The sequence below is a fragment of the Salvelinus fontinalis genome, chromosome 10 (genome assembly GCF_029448725.1).
Source record: "Salvelinus fontinalis isolate EN_2023a chromosome 10, ASM2944872v1, whole genome shotgun sequence".
Taxonomy (NCBI): domain Eukaryota; kingdom Metazoa; phylum Chordata; class Actinopteri; order Salmoniformes; family Salmonidae; genus Salvelinus; species Salvelinus fontinalis.
The window spans coordinates 8,417,200-8,438,483 of record NC_074674.1 but is presented as its reverse complement, the minus strand read 5'-3'; the positions used below and the strand labels follow the sequence as shown (position 1 = coordinate 8,438,483).

The following is a 21,284-nucleotide window of genomic DNA, read 5'->3' as shown; positions in this document are numbered from 1 at the left end:
TGAGAACACACACCAACATACTGCCTCACTGGTGAGAACACACACCTACACACACTGCCTCACTGGTGAGAACACACACCTACACACTGCCTCACTGGTGAGACATCTCTCTTTTATTCTGTTATTTTAATATCTCCTTTTTGAAACTCTTTCTCTAAATTCCAAAAACCACTCAAGTCCTTCGACAGGTGACACTATAGCAGAGACTATTATCACAACAGTAAGTTAACAGAACTCTCTCTCTCTCTTCCTTTCTCTCTCTTTCTCTCCCCCTCCCAGGTGACTCGTGAGATGCAGGAGCACGAGCAGGACAGTGAGCTGAGGGAGCAGATGTCTGGTTATAAGAGGATGAGGCGGCAGCACCAGAAACATCTGATGGGTCTGGAGAACAAGCTGAAGGCTGAGATGGATGAGCATCGTCTCCGTCTGGACAAAGAGCTGGAGAGCCAGAGGAACAGCTTCGCCCAGGAGATAGAGAAACTGGTCAAGAGACACCAGGCTGCTATGGAGAAAGATGTACGGAGATAAGAGACACACACACACACACACACACACAGAGATAAATATATATATATATACAAACACACACACACAAAGAGACGCACACGAATGATGTATATTATGGCTTGATGGCTGACTGTTTTGAAGCCACCGCCAGGCATTTTTGTGCTCCCCGTCATTGTAAAACAGATTTTAGAAGCTATAGAAGTGCCTTTATCAATGTCTACTTTCGTTTTTTGCCCAGTATACTTTATTACAGTGACCTTAATGCATACGTTTACGCAATCCAGGGTTTATACTGTATACTTCATTAATACACACACACACAGATAGATACACACACACACACGGAGACAGACCTACACACAGAGAGATAGATACACACACACACCACCGTTCAAAAGTTTGTGGTCAATTAGAAATATCCTTATTTTTGAAAGAAAAGCTAACATTTTTTTGTCCATTATAATAACATAAAATTGATCAGAAATACAGTGTAGACATTGTTAATTTTGTAAATTACTATTGTAGCTGGAAATGGGAGATTTTTATTGGAATATCTACGTAGGTGTAAAGAGGCCCGTTTATCAGCAACCATCACTCCTGTGTTCCAATGGCACGTTGTGTTAGTAATCCAAGTTTATCATCTTAAAAGGCTAATTGATCATTAGAAAAACCTTTTGCAATTACATAAGCACAGCTGATTTAAAGAAGCAATAAAACTGGCCTTCTTTAGACTTGGTGAGTATCTGGAGCATCAGCATTTGTGGGTTTGATTACAGGCTCAAAATGGCCAGAAACAAATAACTTTCTTCTGAAACTCGGCAGTCTATTCTTGTTCTGAGAAATGAAGGCTGTTCCATGCGATAAATTGCCAAGACACTGAAGATCTCATACAACGCTGTGCACTACTCCCTTCACAGAACAGCGCTAACTGGCTCTAACCAGAATAAAAAGAGTGGGAGGCCCTGGTGCACAACTGAGCAAGAGGACAAGTACATAAGTGTCTAGTTTGAGAAACAGATGCCTCACAAGTCCTCAACTGGCAGCTTCATTAAATAGTACCCGCAAATACCAGTCTCAACATCAACAGTGAAGAGGCAACTTGGGGATGCTGGCCTTCTAGGCAGAAAAAGTCATATCTCAGACTGGCCAATAAAAAGAAAAGATTGAGATGGTTTTCATCATAGGTACACTTCAACTATGACAGACAAAATCAGGGGGAAAATCCAGAAAATCACATTGTAGGAATACTTATTTTCCACCATAATTTGCAAATAAATTCATTAAAAATCCTACAATGTGATTTTCTGGATTTTTTTCCCTCATTTTGTCTGTCATGGTTGAAGTGTACCTATGATGAAAATTACAGGCCTCTCTCATCTTTTTAAGTGGGAGAACTTGCACAATTGGTGGCTGACCTAAATACTTTTTCCCCCACTGTATATATTTTTTAATTTCACCTTTATTTAACCAGGTAGGCCAGTTGAGAACAAGTTCTCATTTACAACTGCGACCTGGCCAAGATAAAGCAAAGCAGTGCGACAAAAACAACAACACAGAGTTACACATAAACAATCGTACAGTCAATAACACAATAGAAAATGATATGTACAGTGTGTGCAAATGTAGAAGAGTAAGGAGGTAAGGCAATAAACAGGCCTTAGAGGCGAAATGATTACAATTTAGCATTAACACTGGAGTGATAGATGGGCAGATGATGATGTGCAAATATAGCTACTGGGGTGCAAAAGAGCAAGAAGATAAATAACAATATGGGGATGAGGTAGTTGGGAGTGTCTATATTATAATAGACCTATATACAGTATCTATATTATAATGGACCTATATACAGTATCTATATTTTTTAAATTAGTGTCCTCAAATTGGTTGATTGAATTTCTAAATCCTGATTTGGCCCATCAGTCTTCTCTGCTATACTCTCCCCACACAGAGGACAATGAGAACTTCATACATTGCAACTCCTGTTCATGCGGTTTTCTCTCTTTTGTGTGCGTGTGTGTGTGCGTGTGTGTGTGTGTGTGTGTGTGTGTGTGCGGGCGCACAGGCAAAGACATTTAACAACGATGAGAAGAAGTTCCAGCAGCACATTCAGGTCCAGCAGAAGAAAGAACTCAGCAGCTTCCTGGAGTCTCAGAAACGAGAGTACAAACTTCGCAAGGAGCAGCTTAAAGAGGTACACACACACAGTGCATTCGGAAACTATTCAGACCCTTTTTCGTTTTCCACAAATATCTATCAATCTACACAAAATACCCCATAATGACAAAGCGAAAACAGGTTTTTAGAAATGTTTGCAGAAAATACCTTATTTACGTACAGTTGAAGTCGTAAGTTTACATACACTTAGGTTGGAGTCATTAAAGCAAAGGACCTTGTGAAGATGCTTTAGGAAACAGGCACAAACGTATCTATATCCACAGTAAAACGAGTCCTATATCGACATAATCTGAAAGGCCGCTCAGCAAGGAAGAAGCCACTGCTCCAAAACCGCCATTAAAAAAGCCTGACTACAGTTTGCAACTGCACATTGGGACAAAGATTAGATTTTTTGGAGAAATGGGCTCTGGTCTGACGAAACAAAACAAGAACTGTTTGGCCATAATGACCATCATTATGTTTGGAGGAAAAAGGGGGAGGCTTGCAACCCGAAGAACCCCATCCCAACCATGAAGCACGGGGGTGGCAGCATCATGTTGTGGGGGTGCTTTGCTGCAGGAAGGACTGGTGCACTTCACAAAATAGATGGCATCATGAGGGAGGAAAATTATGTGGATATATTGATGCAACATCTCAAGACATCAGTCAGGAAGTTAAAGCTTGGTTGCAAATGGGTCTTCCAAATGAACACTGACCCCAAGCATACTTCCAAATTTGTGGCAAAATGGCTTAAGGACAACAAAGTCAAGGTATTGGAGTGGCCATCACAAAGCCCTGACCTCAATCCCATAGAAAATGTTTGGGCAGAACTGAAAAGGCGTGTGCGAGCAAGGCATCCCTGACTCAGTAAAACCAGCTCTGTCAGGAGGAATGTGCCAAAATGCACCAAACTTATTGTGGGAAGCTTGTGGAAGGCTACCCGGAACATTTAACCCAATTTAAACAATTTTAAAGGCAATACTACCAAATACTAATTGACTGTATGTAAACGTCTGACCCACTGGGAATGTGCTGAAATAAATTATTCTCTCTGCTATTATTCTGACATTTCACATTCTTAAAATAAAGTGGTGATCCTAAGACAGGGAATTTTTACTAGGATTAAATGTAACGAATTGGGAAAAACAACTGAGTTTAAATGTATTTGGGTAAGGTGTGTATGTAAACTTCTGACTTCAACTGTAAGTATTCAGACCCTTTGCTATGAGAGTTGATGCATCCTGTTTCCATTGATCATCCTTGATGTTTCTACAACTTAAATTCAAGTGATTGGACATGATTTGGAAAGACGCACACCTGTCTATATATGGTTGTTGACAGTGCATGTCAAAGCAAAAACCAAGCCATAAGCTCAAAGGAATTGTCCGTAGAGCTCCGAGGGTTATGTCGAGGCACAGATCTGGGGAAGGGTACCAAAAAATATCTGCAGCATTCAAGGTCCCCAAGAACAGTGGCCTCCATCATTCTTAAATGGATTAAGTTTGGAACCACCATGACTTTTCCTTTTGCTGGCCGCGCAACCAAACTGAGCTGTCAGAGGAGAAGCTTAAGAGGATCTGCAAAGAAGAATGGAAGAAACTCCCCAAATACAGGAGTGCCAAGCTTGTAGCGTCATACCCAAGAAGACTCCAGGCTGTAATTGCTGTCAAAGGCACTTCAATAAAGTACTGAGTATAGGGTCTGAATAATTATGTAAATGTAATATTTTGCTTTCTCATTTTGCGTGAGATTGTCGATTGATGAAAAAACAAACATTTAATCAATTTTAGAATTAGGCTGTAATGTAACAAAGTATAAAAGTCAAGGGATCTGAATATATATATATATACACACACACACACACACACACACACACACACACACACACACACACACACACACACACACACACACACACACACACAGAGGTAACGCTGCTTCGTGGGTGAACAGGGACAGGCACTACTTGGCGCCCCTCGTTCGAGCCCAGAGAGGGACAGGAACAGGGATGGAAGCAGCACTGTTACATTGACGCTGTTGACCCGGATCACTCAGTTGGGCTATGCCCGGCTGCTGGGGTTGCTGCGGAGACCAGATCAAACGAGGGTGAGTTTAGCCGATAAGGAACGGGTAGCTGTTAGTGATATGGAACGGGTAGCTGTTTGTGATATGGAACAGCTAGCTAGGTAGCTGTTAATGCGTGGTAGACTAGTAGTGTCCATCTTTGACGTCAACCAATCTAGACCTAGAAGTAGTTCTGAAGGACCATGGCTTCAGTAGCAGTCTGGGTAATGGTCCATTTATATTGGAGGGATGCGGGCCAAATTTAAGCACCAGAGCTTATATGTAAATTACAGCTTGGAGCAGTCTAGTCGTGAGTGACCGTCCTTCCAAAATCTTGTCTTGACTATTGGAAGTCTGAGGAACTTCAGTATTTGGATTTTGCGATTTGAATGGGAACGCTGACATTCAACGCTCGCAATTGATTGGCTCTGAGTAGAAATGTGGTTTTCCCTCAGGAGAGGCATTTCCTTTTCCCCATCCCGCACAACCTTTTAGTAGCCTGTGTCATCTGTTGCAAATCAGAATCACAAACTGTTAGGAGCTCTACCAGTGTAAATATGTTGATTGGTTTGCTAAGTGGCAACTTATTGCAACTAGTTTCCATCTAGACCCCATCCCTTTTTCTCTTCTTCCTGAAGAGAGCTTCACCAGTCTGAGGCTGGGAGCAGTTGGACTGCACATCTGATTACTTTTAAGTAGTTTTTATACATATTTGTTTTATTTAAACCTTAATTTAACTATGCAATATATTTATATATCAACTTAAAAGGATAGTTCACACAAATTACAGAATGACTTTGGTTTCCTTACCCTGTAAGCAGTCTATGAACAAGGTATGTCAGCAATCCAAAACCAAAGCTGTTGTACTCGTCCATGTACAAGTTTACAGGGTAAGGATTTTATTTTGTAATTTAGCACTGCTTTTTAGGTGATGTGGTGATGGGTTTAGAGGGTCCCTGGTTCAAGCGCACGCAAACAGACACACACACACACAATGTGAACAGGACCTGGTACGAGAGGTGTACACACACACACACACACACACACACACACACACACACACACACACACACACAATGTGGAACAGGACCTGGTACGAGAGGTGTACACACACACACACACACACACACAATGTGAACAGGACCTGGTATGAGAGGTGTACACACACACACACACTCACTTCTCTCTGTCCTGTAGGAGTTGAATGAGAACCAGTCAACGCCTAAGAAGGAGAAGCAGGAGTGGCTGTCCAAGCAGAAGGAGAACATCCAGCACTTCCAGGTACAGTACAAGTTACATCAACACAAATTACTGGTTAGTCGAGGTCATTTGTAGATGTAAGTAGGGGTAAAGTGACTATGCATAGATAATAAACAGCGAGTAGCAGCAGTGTAAGAACAAAAGGGGGGGTCAATGGAAACAGTCCGAGTGGCCATTTGATTAATTGTTCAGCGGTCTTAAGGCTTGGGGGTAATTGGCGCTCCGGTACCACTTGCCGTGCGGTTGCAAAGAGAATAGTCTATGACTTGTTTGACTGGTGTCTTTGACAATTTTTTGGGCCTTCCTCTGACACCGCCTATTATATAGGTCCTGGATTGTAGGAAGCTTGTCCCCAGTGATGTACTGGGCCGTACACACTACCCTTAGTAGCGCCTTACGGTCGGATGCTTAGCAGTTGCCATACCAGTCGGGGATGCAAGCGGTCAGGATGCTCTCGATGGTGCAGCTGTATGACTTCTTGATGCCAAATCTTTTCAGTCTCCTGAGAGGGAAAAGGTGTTGTCGTGCGCTTTTCACAACTGTCTTGGTGTGTTTGGACCATGATAGTTCATTGGTGATGTGAACACCAGGGAACTTGAAACTCTTAATCCGCTCCACTACAGCCCTATCGATGTGGATGGGCATGTGCTCGGCCCTCCGTTTCTTGTAGTCCACGATCAGCTCCTTTGTCTTGCTGGCATTGAGTGAGTGGTTGTTGTCCTGGCACCACACTGCCAGGTCTCTGACCTCCCTATAGACTGTCTCATCATTGTCTGTGATCAGGCCTAACACTTGTCGTCAGCAAACTTAATAATGGTGTTGGAGTCGTGCTTGGCCATGCAGTCGTTGGTGAACAGGGAGTACAAGAGGGGACTAAGCATCCAACCCTGAGGGGCCCTAGTGTTGAGGATCAGCGTGTCCTGTATTGACGCTTTGTCTGAGGCCATAGCAGGATTTCTTATAAGCATCCGGATTAGTGTCCTGCTCCTTGAAAGCGGCAGCTCTTCGCTTTAGCTCGGTGTGGATGTTGCCTGTAATCCATGGTTTCTGGTTGGGATATGTACGATCCACTTAATGATGAAGAAGGTGACTGAGGTGTTATACTCCTCAATGCCATTGGAAGAATCCCCGGAACATATTCCAGTCTGTGCTAGCAAAACAGTCATGTAGCGTAGCATCTGCATCATCTGAGCACTTCTGTATTGAGTGAGTCACGGGTACTTCCTGCATTAGTTTTTTCTTGTAAGCGGGAATCAGGAGGATATAATTATGGTCATATTTACCAAATGGAGGGCGAGGGAGAGCTTTGTATGCATCTCTGTGTGTGGAGTAAAGGTGGAGTTTTTTCCCCCCTCTGGTTGCACATGTGACATGCTGGAAGAAACGAGGTAAAGCGGATTTTAAGTCCCACACCACTAGGAGCGCCGCTTCTGGATGAGCATTTTCCTGTTGGCTTATGGCCTTATACAGTTCGTTGAGTGCGGTCTTAGTGCCAGCATCGGTTTGTGGCAGTGGTGTAAAGTACTTAAGAAAAAATACTTTAAAGTACTACTTAAGTAAACTCAGCAAAAAAGAAACGTCCCTTTTTTAAGGACCCTGTCTTTCAAAGATAATTGGTAAAAATACAAATAACTTCACAGATCTTCATTGTAAAGGGTTTAAACACTGTTTCCCATGCTTGTTCAATGAACCATAAACAATTAATGAACGTGCACCTGTGGAACGGTCGTTAAGACACTAACAGCTTACAGACGGAAGGCAATTTAGGTCACAGTTATGAAAACTTAGGATACCGAAGAGGCCTTTCTACTGACTCTGAGATACACCAAAAGAAAGATGCCCAGGGTCCCTGCTCATCTGCGTGAACGTGCCTTAGCAAAAGCCATATATATATAATATATATAATATTAGTACCATTGTGGAATAATATGGAAGTCGTCGGCACTTCGAGATAACACATATGGAATCATGTAAGCAAAAAGGTGTTAAACAAGTCAATAAATTTTATATGTGATATTCTTCAAAGTAGCCACCCTTTGCCTTGCACACTCTTGGAACCTTTTTTACTATGCAAGGAGGCATGAGGACTGCAGATGTGGCCGGCTTAAGACAGCGCTACAGGGACACAGGACGGACAGCTGAACGTCCTCGCAGTGGCAAACCACGTGTAACATCACCTGCACAGGATCGGTACATCCGAATATCACACCGGCGGGACAGGTACAGGATAGAAATGACAATTGCCTGAGTTACACCAGGAACGCAAAATCTCTTCATCAGTGCTCAGACTGTCCGCAATAGGCTGAGAGAGGCTGGACTGAGGGCTTGTAGGCCTGCTGTATGACAGGTCCTCACCAGACATCACCAGCAACAGTGTTGCCTATGGGCACAAACCCACCGTCGCTGGATCAGACAGGACTGGAAAAAGTGCTGTTCACTGACAAGTCGTGGTTTTGTCTCACCAGGGGTGATAGTCGGATTCACGTTTATCGTCGAAGGAATTAGCGTTACACTGAGGCCTGTACTCTGGAGTGGGATCGAGGTGGAGGGTACATCACGGTCTGGGGCGGGGTGTCGCAGCATCATCGGACTGAGCTTGTTGTCATTGCAGGCAATCTCAGCGTTGTGCGTTACGGGGAAGACATCGTCCTCCCTCATGTGGTACCCTTCCTGTAGGCTCATCCTGTCATGACCCTCCAGCATGACAATAGCCATACTGCTCGTTCTGTGCGTGATTTCCTGCAAGACAGGAATGTCAGTGTTCTGCCATGGCCAGTGAAGAGCCCGGATCTCAATCCCATTGAGCACGTCTGGTACCTGTTGGATCAGAGGGTGAGGGCTAGAGCCATTCCCTCCAGAAATGTCCGGGAACTAGCAGGTGCCTTGGTGGAAGAGTGGGGTAACATCTCACAGCAAACCCGGACGACGCTGGGCCAATTGTGGGCCGCCCTATGGGACTCCCAATCACGTCCGGTATTCGAACCAGGGACTGTAGTGACGCCTCTTGCACTGAGATGCAGTGCCTTAGACCGCTGCGTCCATGTGTGTGTGTTAACTATTTAACTGTACTAGAATGCTTAAAAGGCCGCAAAAATGTGTATCGGGTTTTTTTTGTCTAGGAAAATATTGGTGTCGGCCAAAAATGTCATATCGGTGTATCACTAGTTGTGGGCGATGCAGTTGCCGTACCAGGGGGTGATACAGCCCGACAGGATGCTCTCGATTGTGCACCTGTAAAAGTTAGTGAGGGTTTTCGGTGACAAGCCAAATTTTTTTCAGCCTCCTGAGGTTGAAGAGGCGGTGTTGCGCCTTCACCACACTGTGTGTGTGTGTGTGTGTGTGTGGACCATTTCAGTTTGTCGGTGATATGTACACAGAGTAGGCTGTTGTAGGCTGTCTCGTCGTTGTTGTTGGTAATCAAGCCTACCACTGTAGTGTCGTCTGCAAACTTGATGATTGAGTTGGAGGCGTGCATGGCCACAGGGAGTACAGGAGGGGGCTGAGATCGCAAACTTGTGGGGCCCCAGTGTTGAGGATCAGTGGAGTGGAGATGTTGTTTCCTACCTTCACCACCTGGAGGCCGCCCATCAGTAAGTCCAGGGCCGAGTTGCACAGGGAGGGATTCAGACCGGGGGACTCAAGTTTAATGATGAGCTTGGAGGGTACTATGGTGTTGAATGCTGAGCTGTAATCAATGACAGCATTCTTACAAAGGTATTCCTCTTGTCCAGATGGGATAGGGTAGTGTGCAGTGTGATGGCGATTGCATCGTCTGTGGACCTATTGGGGCTGTAAGCAAATTGAAGTGGGTCTAGGGTGACAGGTAGGGTGATCTTTGCATGGTCTCTCAAAGCACTTCATGATGTCAGAAGTGAGTGCAATGACTGATAGTAATTTAGTTCAGTTACCTTTGCTTTCTTGGGAACAGGAACAATGGTGGCCATCTTGAAGCATGTGGAGACAGCAGACTGAAAATAGGGATTGGTTGAATATGTCCGTAAACACACCAGCCAGCTGGTCTGCGCATGGTCTGAGGACGTGGCTAGGGTTGCCGTCTGGGCCGGCAGCCTTGCAAGGGTTAACGCGTTTAAATGTTTTACTTACGTCGGCCACGGAGAAGGGGAGCCCACAGTCTTTGGTAGCGGGCCGCGTCGGTGGCACTGTATTGTCCTCAAAGCGGGCAAAGAATTTGTTGAATTTGTCTGGAAGCAAGACGTCGATGTTCGCGTCGGGGCTGGTTTTCTTTTTGTAATGCATCGCGGAAGTTAGAGTAGCAGTGGTCGCTCATGTACGGCAATCGATATGCTGATAGAATTTAGGTAGCTTTGTTCTCAAATTAGCTTTGTTAAAATCCCCAGATATATGGTTTCCAGTTTGCATAAAGTCCAATGAAATTCCTTGATGGCTGTCTTGGTATCCGCTTGCGGGGGAATATACACGGCTGTGACAATAACGGAGGAGATTTCTCTTGGAAATAATACGGTCGGCATTTGATTGTGAGGAATTCTAGGTCAGGTGAACAAAAGAACTTGAGTTCCTGTATGTTGTTACAATTACACCATGAGTCGTTAATCATGAAACATACACCCCCGCCCTTCTTCTTAACAGAGATATGTTTATTCCTGTCGGCGCGATGCACTGAAAATCCCGTTTGCTGTACTGACTCCGACAGCATGTCCCCCGCTAGCCATGTTTCCGTGAAAGAGTATGGTTACAATCCCGGATATCTCTTTGGAAAGCAACTCTTGCTCTAATTTCATCAACTTTGTTAGCTAGGGACTGGACAATATCGAGTAATATACTGGGAAGCGGTGGGTGGTGTGTGCACATCCGAAGCCTCACTAGAAGACCGCTCCGGCACCCTCTCCTCCGGCGGCGTTGTTTGGAGTCGGCCTCTGGAATTAGTTTGAATTCCCTGGGAGGTGCAGACAAAGGATCCGCTTTGGGAAAGTCGTTTTCCTGGTCGTAGTGCTGGTTGTTCTGGTAAGTTGACGTCTCTCTGATATACAATAGTTTTTCCCGGCTGTATGTAATAACACTTAAGGTTTTCTGGGCTAACAATGTAAGAAATAATAAATGAACAAAAAAATACTGCAGTTTCCTAAGGACTAGAAGCGACGCTGCCATCTCTATCGTCACCATCTTTGAGAACAATTGGTTACTTTTTCCACCATTGGTTTGTGGTGGTAAATAGAAGGCTACGAATAATATAGATGAGAACTCTCTTGGTAGATAAACTGTATTCTACCTCAGACCAGCAATACCTCGAGACTTCTGCTATTGTTGTACTTCATGTATCTGTCTAGAAATGTATGGTGTTTTTCTTGTATTATTAATTGATGTATGTGAAGTACTTTGTATGGCATTTTTATGGTACAAAATGTACTAAATAAGATATTATACAATATATACCAGAGCAGACGCTTTTATCCAAAGCAACTTAGTCATTCCTGAGCGGGAATCGAATCCACAACCCTTGGTGTTGCAAGATCCATTACCAACTGAGCCACACTGTTAAGTAAAGTTTGGTGTAATTTGTCAGGCTGAGGAGGAAGCCAACTTGTTGAGGAGACAGCGGCAGTACCTGGAGCTGGAGTGTCGACGCTTCAAACGGAGGATACTCATTGCCAGGCACAACGTGGAGCAGGACCTGGCACGAGAGGTACACACACGGCAAACACACATCATTCCTATTCACCTCCAAAGGACATGACAGGTTATCGCTCAACACATGGAGCTGTCTTGTGTCAACATTCCTCTCCTTTCTCAAATCATTTATTTTATTATCTTTCATGCTCTCTTTCATCCTCTCCTCTCCCTCTCTTCCATTTCTGTTTCAACCCCTCTCTCCCCTCCCTCCATCCCCTTACCACTTTTCATTCACGCTCTCCTTTCTTCCTGTCCTCCATCTGTTTCAACCCCTCTCTCCCTCCTCTCCCCTTCACCCTCCCCCCACATAGGGAGGCAGGTAACCTAACGGTTAGAGTGTTGGACCAGTAACTGAAAGGTCGCTAGTTCGAATCCCCGAGCAGTCAATGGGAAAAATCGAGGGTGTCTCTGGGAGTTGGGATATGCAAAAAAAAATCATTTCCATTTAAAACATGTGTAAAAAACACAACTGTACAAGTGTGAAACACTAAATTATTATTGTATTACTTGTCAAACAATCTCTCCATCTCTATTCTTCTCCCTCTCTCTTAGGAGTTGAATAAGCGTCAGACCCAGAAGGACTTGGAGCATGCCATGCTGCTCAGACATCACGAGTCGATGCAGGAGCTGGAGTTCAGACATCTGGGAACCATCCAGAAGATGAGAGCGGAGCTTATCAGGACACAGCACCAGACAGAACTGACCAATCAGCTGGAGTACAACAAGAGGAGGGAGAGAGAGCTGAGACGCAAACACGTCATGGAGGTCCGACAGCAGCCCAAGAGTTTAAAGGTCAGGAACACACCGACACTGGCATACACACATACACACATACCCCACACCCACACCCCTATTTTACGGTCCCCCACTCTTTCCCCCAGTCTAAGGAGATGCAGATTAAGAAGCAGTTCCAGGACACATGTAAGATCCAGACGCGTCAGTACAAGGCCCTGAGGAACCACCTGTTGGAGAGCACTCCCAAGGCCGACCACAAGGCGGTGCTCAAGAGGCTGAAGGAGGAGCAGACCAGGAAACTGGCCATCCTGGCCGAGCAGTATGACCACTCTATCAACAACATGCTGTCCACACAGGCTGTGAGTACCACATGTACGCACACACTGTTGTCTCTCTAAACATGTATCAAACACAGGCAAATTAAAAACGACTTTTCGGGAAGACTTAATAAAAATATGTTCAATCCCTAGGGGCTACTGTTTGTGGTAGGGCTGCATAATTAATCAAATTCACGTCAAAATCGCAATATTGACATGTTCAATCCATATTGCAAGTGATCCATATCACATGAAATTGTTTAAATGCTGCATCATTTAAAAAAAAATAGTTGACTGTTTTTGTAGCGTCTTGCCCACTCGTCTTGCGACTGCTTTCCCACAGACACCAAGCCCCGCCCCCTGTCAATCAAGCAGCGCTGTTTATCCTCCTCGCTGTTAGATGCAGTTTTCTTGGTGTTCTGTTCGGTCAAATGATTGTTCCAAACAAGAACGATGCTGGTTTCCACTTTGCTTCATCATTCTATTTCTATCCCTCCCAAGTGTTTGATCTACGTCGCAAGTAAAAACAAATCTACATTTATTTTTTGGTCGCAAGTAAAAAAAAATCTACATTTATTTTTTGGTCGCAAGTAAAAAAAAATCTACATTTATTTTTTGACCATATCGTACAGCTCTAATTTGTAGCATATTGCTAAAACTATCCAATGATTTCAGATCTATTTACTACTGGTCTCCACCTTTGTTTTGTCCCCATGCCCTCTGTCCACACTTGTCCCTCCCCAGCTGCGATTGGACGAGGCCCAGGAAGGGGAGTGTCAGGTGCTGAGGATGCAGCTGCAGCAGGAGTTGGAGTTGCTGAACGCCTATCAGAGTAAGATCAAGATGCAGACAGAAGCCCAGCACGACAGAGAGAGGAAGGATCTGGAGCAGAGAGTGTCGCTCCGCAGGGCTCTTCTGGAACACAAGGTAGGGACGAGGGGTGTGTGTGATATAGTTGGTGTTGGCATCGCTGTGTGTTTCTGACGGTCTCTCGTCCCCATCTCTCTCTCTGTTTGTGTGTCTCCAGATTGAGGAGGAGATGCTGTCTCTGCAGAAAGAGCGTGTGGAGCGTATCAGGTCCCTGTTGGAGCGCCAGGCCAGAGAGATAGAGGCCTTTGACTCAGAGTCCATGAGACTAGGTTTCAGCAACATGGTCCTGTCTAACCTGCAGGGCTCAGACACACAGGGCAGCCCAGGGGGGTGGGGAGGAGGGGGGTCCGGACTGTCTCATCATGGTCACAGCCACCACCAGGGGGGGTCCAGCTCCCAGCAGCCGTGGGGTCACCCTGTACTCGCTGGGGGCCCCCCTCCCTGGAGTCTGCACCAGCCCTCTGGAGGGGGGAGTCAGAGGGGGAGTGCGGGAGGGGCGGTGGGGGCCAGGAACAGCCCCCAGGCTATAAGGAGGGCGTCGACGTCAGGAGGGGGGCGGAGCGAACAGGCTCTGAGCATGAGCACCAGCATCACCTCTCAGATCTCCAACGGATCACACCTGTCATACACCTAGACACCTACACACACACCTGTCATACACCTAGACACCTACACACACACCTGTCATACACCTAGACACCTACACACACACCTGTCATACACCTAGACACCTACACACACACCTGTCATACAGCTAGACACCTACACACACACCTGTCATACACCTAGACACCTACACACACACCTGTCATACACCTAGACACCTACACACACACCTGTCATACACCTAGACACCTACACACACACCTGTCATACACCTAGACACCTAGACACACACCTGTCATACACCTAGACACCTACACACACACCTGTCATACACCTAGACACCTACACACACACCTGTCATACACCTAGACACCTACACACACACCTGTCATACACCTAGACACCTACACACACACCTGTCATACACCTAGACACCTACACACACACCTGTCATACACCTAGACACCTACACACACACCTGTCATACACCTAGACACCTACACACACACCTGTCATACACCTAGACACCTACACACACACCTGTCATACACCTAGACACCTACACACACACCTGTCATACACCTACACACACACACACACCTGTCATACACCTAGACACCTACACACACACCTGTCATACACCTACACACACACACACACCTGTCATACACCTACACACACACACACACACCTGTCATACACCTAGACACCTACACACACACACCTGTCATACACCTGTCATACACCTAGACACCTACACACACACACCTGTCAGACACCTACACACACCTGTCATACACCTAGACACCTACACACACACCTGTCATACACCTAGACACCTACACACACACACCTGTCATACACCTAGACACCTACACACACACCTGTCATACACCTACACACACACACACACCTGTCATACACCTAGACACCTACACACACACACCTGTCAAACACCTGTCATACACCTAGACACACACACACACACCTGTCAGACACCTACACACACCTGTCATACACCTAGACACCTACACACACACCTGTCATACACCTAGACACCTACACACACACCTGTCATACACCTAGACACCTACACACACACCTGTCATACACCTAGACACCTACACACACACCTGTCATACACCTAGACACCTACACACACACCTGTCATACACCTAGACACCTACACACACACCTGTCATACACCTAGACACACACACACACCTGTCATACACTTAGACACCTACACACACACCTGTCATACACCTACACACACACACACACACCTGTCATACACCTAGACACCTACACACACCTGTCATACACCTAGACACCTACACACACACCTGTCATACACCTAGACACCTACACACACACCTGTCATACACCTAGACACCTACACACACACCTGTCATACACCTACACACACACACACACCTGTCATACACCTAGACACCTACACACACACACCTGTCATACACCTAGACACCTACACACACACACCTGTCATACACCTGTCATACACCTAGACACACACACACACACCTGTCAGACACCTACACACACACCTGTCATACACACACACACCTGTCAGACACCTACACACACACCTGTCATACACCTAGACACCTACACACACACCTGTCATACACCTAGACACCTACACACACACCTGTCATACACCTAGACACCTACACACACACCTGTCATACACCTAGACACCTACACATACACCTGTCATACACCTAGACACCTACACACACACCTGTCATACACCTAGACACCTACACACACACACCTGTCATACACCTAGACACCTACACACACACCTGTCATACACCTAGACACCTACACGCACACCTGTCATACACCTAGACACCTACACGCACACCTGTCATACACCTAGACACCTACACGCACACCTGTCATACACCTACACACACACACACACCTGTCATACACCTAGACACCTACACACACACACCTGTCATACACCTGTCATACACCTAGACACACACACACACCTGTCATACACCTAGACACCTACACACACACACCTGTCATACACCTGTCATACACCTACACACACACACACACCTGTCATACACCTAGACACCTACACACACACCTGTCAGACACCTACACACACCTGTCATACACCTAGACACCTACACACACACCTGTCATACACCTAGACACCTACACACACACACCTGTCATACACCTAGACACCTACACACACACACCTGTCATACACCTAGACACCTACACACACACACCTGTCATACACCTAGACACCTACACACACACACCTGTCATACACCTACACACACCTGTCATACACCTAGACACCTACACACACACCTGTCATACACCTAGACACCTACACACACCTGTCATACACCTAGACACCTACACACACACCTGTCATACACCTAGACACACACACACACACCTGTCAGACACCTACACACACCTGTCATACACCTAGACACCTACACACACACCTGTCATACACCTAGACACCTACACGCACACCTGTCATACACCTAGACACCTACACACACACCTGTCATACACCTAGACACCTACACACACACCTGTCATACACCTAGACACCTACACACACACCTGTCATACACCTAGACACCTACACACACACCTGTCATACACCTACACACACACACACACCTGTCATACACCTAGACACCTACACACACACCTGTCATACACCTAGACACCTACACACACACCTGTCATACACCTAGACACCTACACACACACCTGTCATACACCTAGACACACACACACACACCTGTCATACACCTAGACACCTACACACACACACCTGTCATACACCTAGACACCTACACACACACCTGTCATACACCTAGACACCTACACACACACCTGTCATACACCTAGACACCTACACACACACCTGTCATACACCTAGACACCTACACACACACCTGTCATACACCTAGACACCTACACACACACCTGTCATACACCTAGACACCTACACACACACCTGTCATACACCTAGACACACACACACACACCTGTCATACACCTAGACACCTACACACACACACCTGTCATACACCTGTCATACACCTAGACACACACACCTGTCATACACCTAGACACACACACACCTGTCATACACCTAGACACACACACACCTGTCATACACCTAGACACACACACACCTGTCATACACCTAGACCACAGGTGTCAAACTCATTCCACGGGGGGGCCGAGTGTCTGCGGGTTTTCGCTCCTCCCTTGTACTTGATTGATGAATTAACATCACTAATTAGTTAGGAACTCCCCACACCTGGTTGTTTAGGGCTTTATTGAAAGGAAAAACCAAAAACCTGCAGACACTAGGCCCTCCGTGGAATGAGTTTGACACCCCTGACCTAGACACACACACACCTGTCATATACCTAGACACCTACACACACACACCTGTCATATACCTAGACACCTACACACACACACCTGTCATACACCTACACACACACCTGTCATACACCGAGACACACACACACACACACACACACACACACACACACACACACACACACACACACACACACACACACACACACACACACACACACACACACACACACACACACACACACACCTGTCATACACCTAGACACACACACCTAAACCACAGACACACACCTAGACAAACACACACACACACACACACACACACCTAAACACAGACACACACCTGTCATACACCTAAACACACACACACCTAGACAGCGTTTAGAGGGTTGGGTCAGTAACCGAAAGGTCTCTAGTTTAAATCCCCAAGCCGACAAGTTGGTGTTGCTGTCTGATGAAAACCTTGTAACTCCATTTTATCCCAAAACATTTGTATTGAATGCAGTAACTTCTCTCAATATTTCATGACTTTACGACTAAGAACATATGTTTAAAATAGCTCCTGAAGTTTGGTAATTATATGTTCGTTAAAAATATATATATATTTTTTTTGTCCATTTCTTGAAGTGTCTGTTTTGGAGATGGACCTACGGCGTTCTCATCAGACAGCGATGATACGTGTGTGTGTGTGTGTGTATACACATCTGAGAGTCACAAACACCCACAGCTGGAGTGTAACACACTTAACTAAAAACACTTGTCATACACCTGACCGAACGCACGTGCACACACACACACGCACATCACACAGCCATGCATATACAGGTATCATACACAGTGAATACAGTACACTAGGTTGGGAGTCATAGGGGAAACCAATATCTCTTACTGCTTGTGTGTATGTGTGTATGGCTGTGGGTACGTAGACCCACAAGGCACTGTGGCCCCTCATGATGAGTTCCGCTTTCTTTCTTTCTTTTTTGTGGCCCCCCCCACCCCATTAAAGTTGCCCATCCTTGGTATCGACTGACAGGAGACTGTGCTAGAAGGTACTGGTAGCTGTGCCATAGTCTAATAGTGGCGAACCACGTCTGCTCTTGTCATGCTGTTTGACGTAGACATCCACACACACACTTAGTCACTTTTTTTTTTTTTTTAAGCACTTTACGTTTGGCAATCCTTTACTTGATTAGTCTTTATGCAGTATGTCACAAACCTGAAACGTCAGGATGCTTATAAACTGGTTATAATAAGTTGTGTTCGCCACTGTTTTCAGACCGTGACGGATGCATTTACATTTTAGCAGGGGAGTTGTTCCGTATGCTAGTTTGGAACATTGCAGAAAACTTTGCTAGGGTTTTAATCAGTCACGTCCCTGTCAGTCTCTGGTTTGGACGGCCATTTTGATCCAATGACAACAGCACTTTGCCATGATCATGTGACTTCACAGGGATGCTGGCACTTACTGTACAAACAGACGTAAACACTTCATGATAGTGGATCTCACATGATCCATATTCACCATTTCTATTCTCTTTTCTCGCTCTCCTTCACCTTTTTATCTCCATCCTTCAAATATCCCCCCCCCCCCTCCTGACCCCCCCACCTATGGGGCATGGTGTATGTGAACAGAGTGATACAAGAGGGTGCGGTTATAGAACTGGTAAAGGAAGTTGAGGTCAAGTCATAGAGAAATTTAAGGGAAGATGGGTGGAAGTGAGGATCTTTGGGGTTACTGAAATAGAAGATACCTTTCAGTGTGGGTTTTACAGAATGTTCCAAGGAGAGTTCTAGAATGGTGGAGGTTGTCTGGGGGTAAACATACTATACACTACAGTATGCCATACAGACTTTAGTACAGAACAGGTGTAGTACACTACAGTATGCCATACAGACTTTAGTACAGAACAGTACAGGTGTAGTACACTACAGTATGCCATACAGACTTTAGTACAGAACAGGTATAGTACACTACAGTATGCCATACAGACTTTAGTACAGAACAGTACAGGTGTAGTACACTACAGTATGCCATACAGACTTTAGTACAGAACAGGTATAGTACACTACAGTATGCCATACAGACTTTAGTACAGAACAGTACAGGTGTAGTACACTACAGTATGCCATACAGACTTTAGTACAGAACAGGTATAGTACACTACAGTATGCCATACAGACTTTAGTACAGAACAGGTGTAGTACACTACAGTATGCCATACAGACTTTAGTACAGTACAGGTGTAGTACACTACAGTATGCCATGCAGACTTTAGTACAGTACAGTACAGGTGTAGTACACTACAGTATGCCATGCAGACTTTAGTACAGTACAGTACAGGTGTAGTACACTACAGTATGCCATACAGACTTTAGTACAGAACAGTTCAGGTGTTGGTTTATGACTGCTGAATGTCCTTTTGGGTGGGTGGTGATGCTGCTGTTGCTCCTGCACCGCCCCCTGTCATTACCCCCCTACCGGACCACCGTCCGACCCCCTCCTCAAATAGACAGACAGACCCTCTCTATATATATAAATATATATATATATATATATAAGGTGGGGGGAGGTGTGGTAAAATAATATATATATAAATTGTTGATTTAACAGCATTTTCATGTGGGATGTATAGGTAATGTGTTAATATTGTACATTTTTAGAATTGAAAGAAATCGACATTCAAAAACAAATCCAAGTCGAGACCAATTAACTGCTTGTATTGTGAAGACACAAATCGCTGTGATAACTGACATGGTCTCTAACGATGCATTGAAACAAGGAAATTAATGAAAACATATGATCAACAACACCTTGTACATACACAACAACGTGTGGTCCTGGAGTAGTGTTATTAGATTTCATTGGGGTTCTATTGAGTTCCGTTGGATCCCATTGAATTCTGTTGGATTCTATTGTCTCTACTAGTTCGGACTCGCCACTGACCTGTGAACTATTCTCCATCTTCTCTTGTCCACTCATTCTTTCTGCAAAGAACCTTCAGGTCTCTCCCCAAACTGAGGAGGATGTGCTGTACTCCTCTTCCTTTAAATGGTTTTAATTTACTGTTTGGGTTTTTATTTCTCTTATCGAGAGAAATGGTTTTTTTTTTTATCTACATCAATTGATGTAATTCAGTTGGTCAGATTATGATGCCATCTAGATTATACTCTAAATGGTCAGATTAAAATAAGAGATCCACTCTGGTTCATCCTTGGAGAGGCGGGATCTCTGATCAGTATTCCTTCTGATCATTAGAGTTACAGGAACCATTCCCACGCCATGCAATCTTTATTGAACTGTATAGGTTGTGCAAAAAATATGAATGTCTTACATAAAAGAATATATACAATTATAGAAAAAGTGATTTTAAAATGTTTAAAAGAAATTGAGAAAGAATGTTTTAGGAGACAAATGTAATATTTTGTTTGTAATTACTTATTTTGTTTGGCAGAGGGCTACTGAACAAAGATTCCACTGTATTAAAGTAATTTGAGTACTTCTGTGTCCTGTCAGTCTAGTGGGGGGGTTCAGCGTGAGTGTGCTCAGCGTGAGTGTGCGCACTGCTTATTTAGAAAACTGAAAGGCAATGAGTATGATTACATGCACACAATAATACGATTATTGTGAATATTCCCATTTTAATATAAGTTTGATTTAAACGTTTACATGCTTTGCAAGAATAACGATTTCCCAAATAATCCTGTTTACAT

At 44.9% G+C, this 21,284-nt stretch overlaps 1 protein-coding gene across 2 annotated transcripts in view; it reads left to right on the top strand.

The window, feature by feature from the left end:
• LOC129863568 (serine/threonine-protein kinase TAO1-like) overlaps positions 1 to 21,070 on the top strand; it is a 57,551-nt gene extending 36,481 nt beyond the window's left edge. For both annotated transcript variants that reach the window (XM_055935631.1, XM_055935632.1), the window contains 8 exons: positions 280 to 516; positions 2,570 to 2,698; positions 5,923 to 6,006; positions 11,528 to 11,647; positions 12,187 to 12,426; positions 12,516 to 12,728; positions 13,431 to 13,613; positions 13,714 to 21,070. In XM_055935631.1, the coding sequence (XP_055791606.1) occupies positions 280 to 516; positions 2,570 to 2,698; positions 5,923 to 6,006; positions 11,528 to 11,647; positions 12,187 to 12,426; positions 12,516 to 12,728; positions 13,431 to 13,613; positions 13,714 to 14,190 (1,683 nt within the window). In that variant the 3' untranslated portion in view covers positions 14,191 to 21,070. The remainder of the gene's footprint in view (positions 1 to 279; positions 517 to 2,569; positions 2,699 to 5,922; positions 6,007 to 11,527; positions 11,648 to 12,186; positions 12,427 to 12,515; positions 12,729 to 13,430; positions 13,614 to 13,713) is intronic.
• Positions 21,071 to 21,284: the final 214 nt, after the last annotated feature.